The sequence below is a fragment of the Barbatula barbatula genome (assembly GCF_947034865.1).
Source record: "Barbatula barbatula genome assembly, chromosome: 11".
NCBI lineage: Eukaryota > Metazoa > Chordata > Actinopteri > Cypriniformes > Nemacheilidae > Barbatula > Barbatula barbatula.
In genome coordinates, this window is record NC_136774.1 from 11,047,878 (window position 1) to 11,051,199 (window position 3,322).

General features: G+C 45.6%; 1 protein-coding gene across 1 annotated transcript; it reads left to right on the forward strand.

Annotated features, from left to right (window-relative positions):
- The first annotated feature begins 741 nt into the window (after positions 1-741).
- aplnra (apelin receptor a) lies at positions 742-2,880 on the forward strand. Its single transcript, XM_079466670.1, has one exon. It carries the CDS (start codon positions 923-925, stop codon positions 2,003-2,005), a length of 1,083 nt encoding a protein of 360 aa, XP_079322796.1. The 5' UTR covers positions 742-922; the 3' UTR covers positions 2,006-2,880.
- Positions 2,881-3,322: the final 442 nt, after the last annotated feature.

Genomic DNA, 3,322 nt, shown 5'->3' on the forward strand with positions numbered 1-3,322 from the left:
TGTGTTGTGTTGTAGTGGAAGTGGGGCGTTTGAAGTCACTGAATGCCATCCTGATGTAATGTTTGAGCGAGAGGAAATCACGGAGCAGTGCCTCTTTTAACATTTTAATTTGTCTCAAGGCTCTGGTTTCACTGGGAACCAGTCTAAAACCTGTTCGGGCTTGACATGTTTCAATTTGTTTAATTGAATTTAGTGTCGTGTAGCCGAGGCTGCAATGCAAGAAAATAGAACCTCCACTGTAAACGACGGTATAAAGTTTTGCATCAAAACATAAAAACTAGGCTACAAACAGTTATGTGGGATGTTTCGGTCGGCATGACGCGAATGATGCGCAAATATCAGCCACGACAAGAATTGCATGAATTCTTTTTTAATATATAGGCTAATACACATGATCCACTGACACGATTGATGTTGTTTCTTTTCATTTAAAGTGTTGTCAATGTGACGTGACGCAAGAACATCGTTTGTCATAAAAGTTCAGGTGACTCTTAAAAGAGCAGCGAGCCATTACTTTTTCATTAAGAAGAAAAACAAGCGCTAAACCCACTTTGTTGACACACACACTCGCTCCTGCCGTGTGACTGCGTGGCCGGGGGGTTGGTGTGCCGTGGTGGGTGGGAGTGGGAGTATGGAGGGGGCCGAGGTTTAGTGAAGATAAGGGGTCCGATATACGGGTCTCGAGGGAGGGGTGAGAAGTCCGCAGTTTAAAAAGACCGTGCGCTTCTCTCCTTCACACAGACGCGCTATTCTGGCATCCAGCGAGGAGGAGAAATTTATCTTTGACTCTTAACACAAACTCTCCGTTTGGGCAGAAAAACAAACATTTTCACTGAACTCCGTCAACTTTTGACTCAACTCAACTCTTTTGGATAAAGACGCAGGAGCATTGCGTTTTAAGCTTTAAAACGACCCTCGCCAAATGGAGCCAATGCCGGAATACGTCGACAATGACTATTACTATGAAGATAACGAGACTGCATGCGACTACTCGGAGTGGGAGCCGTCTTACTCTCTCATCCCCGTGCTGTACATGCTCATTTTCATCCTCGGTCTTTCCGGTAACGGCGTGGTTATCTTCACTGTCTGGCGCGCAAAATCCAAACGGCGCGCCGCGGACATTTACATCGGTAACCTGGCGCTCGCGGACCTGACGTTCGTGATCACGCTGCCGCTGTGGGCGGTGTACACCGCGCTGGGCTACCACTGGCCGTTCGGCGTGGCTCTCTGCAAGATCAGCAGCTACGTTGTGCTTGTCAACATGTACGCCAGCGTCTTCTGTCTGACATGCCTGAGTTTTGACCGCTACCTCGCCATCGTCCACTCCCTGTCCAGCGGCCGGCTCCGATCCCGCGGCACCATGCTGGCATCACTGGGCGCCATCTGGTTCCTGTCTTGTCTCCTGGCCGTGCCAACCCTCCTGTTCCGCACCACGGTGGACGATGCTGGGAACAACCGGACCACCTGTGCGATGGACTTCAGCATGGTCACTATCAATCAACATCACGAATCTCTGTGGATCGCAGGGCTGAGCCTGTCATCCTCCGCGTTGGGTTTTCTGCTGCCTTTCTTGGCTATGACTGTCTGTTACTGTTTCATCGGCTGCACGGTCACCAGGCATTTCAGCCACTTGAGAAAGGAAGACCAGAAGAAGCGCCGTCTCCTCAAGATCATCACTACGCTGGTGGTGGTCTTCGCTTTCTGCTGGACCCCTTTTCACGTTCTAAAAAGCATGGACGCGCTCTCTTACCTGGACTTGGCACCGAACTCGTGCGGGTTTCTTCACTTTGTGCTTTTGGCCCATCCGTACGCCACGTGCCTGGCGTATGTGAACAGCTGCCTCAACCCGTTCCTCTATGCGTTTTTTGACCTGCGTTTTCGCTCTCAGTGCCTGTGTCTGCTGAACCTGAAGAAGGCCATGCATGGTCACATGAGCTCCATGTCTTCCACCCTCAGCGCTCAGACTCAGAAGTCTGAGGTGCAGTCACTGGCCACCAAAGTGTGAGAAGATGATTGAGAAAAGCTAGAAAGCAAGGCTTGGTTGTGGGGGTTAAAGGTGTACCAACGGCTGGTCCGTTTTGACTGGTGTGACCCCCCTCAGCAGTAAAGGACATGTTGACATGAGGTTTGAGGAGAAGCATGTTGGTCGTAAACTAATGAAAGGAACCGATGGACTTGTTGAACATATTGTTCTGTGCATGTAAATAACACTCATAGTTTTGTGTATTCTACTGTATTCATGGATGAGTTGCTGATGAGAATGCAGGATAATGTGCCTATATGTTCGCCGTCACGCTCCTCCACGCTTAGACACACTCAAAACACGCACGCACGCACTCACAGAACCAAGCAAACAAGGAGGTGAATTTGCAACTTGAATTTAACTTCCAAGCTTTGAGACACAATGATGCTGCACTGAGGATGAACTCGCATGTGCTGCTGCCAGAGCGTGCGATTGTGTTGAAGCCAATATACACTGGTGTAAAGATGCAAATTGTACAGTATTTTCATACTATTTTTCTGCTCGTTTGGAATGTGTTCAGTATCTGTAGCACTTGTTAAAAGAAGATAAAATTATAATTTTTGTTATGGAAATGTGTGTTTTTTGGTGAATGATTCAGACTGTGTATGTGTGTTGACCAGCGCAAAGGTGATGCTGCTTGATGAGATGGTTAAAAGTGTAGACAACAGTTGGGGGGGTGGGGGTGAGCAGACAGACAGATGGCTCCTGACAAATGTCTCCAAGAAAAAAGGAAGAGAAAAGGAGACTGGGAATGAGTGGGGGGAGGGCAAATGAATATATAAATATATACATGAAATGACATGCTATATTTTGAACATTTCTGTAACTAACTGCTACTGTATTAAATATGTGACTTGAGTACCAGAACGTCTCAGCGTCATTCCACGTTGTAATGCATTGCTATCAAGTTGAATCTATACACAAAAATGAACTTCTTAAGCATTAGTTTTGTCTTGTTGTGCAGTAAAAATATGTACAGATCATTAAATCAAGATTTATTTACTTGAAAGTGATCTAATAGGTTAAACCTTAATAAGTTTATGCATAAAACGAGCTACAATACCTGCCGACTTAAATTAAGTTGACTTTACTTGGCAGCTTTTTGCTGGTTTTAAGCATAAACATACTTAATTTTTATATTTTCTTTCAGAAAACAAGATTTTATATCTTATAACAGTGTATATATGTGTGTATTTTGATTCATTGAGATGCACAACAAGAAGTGCAACAGGTAACCAGGTTCCATCAGGTGGGGGTTTGGTGTTGCAACTTTCAAATGTTAAAAAGATCTATTTTAAA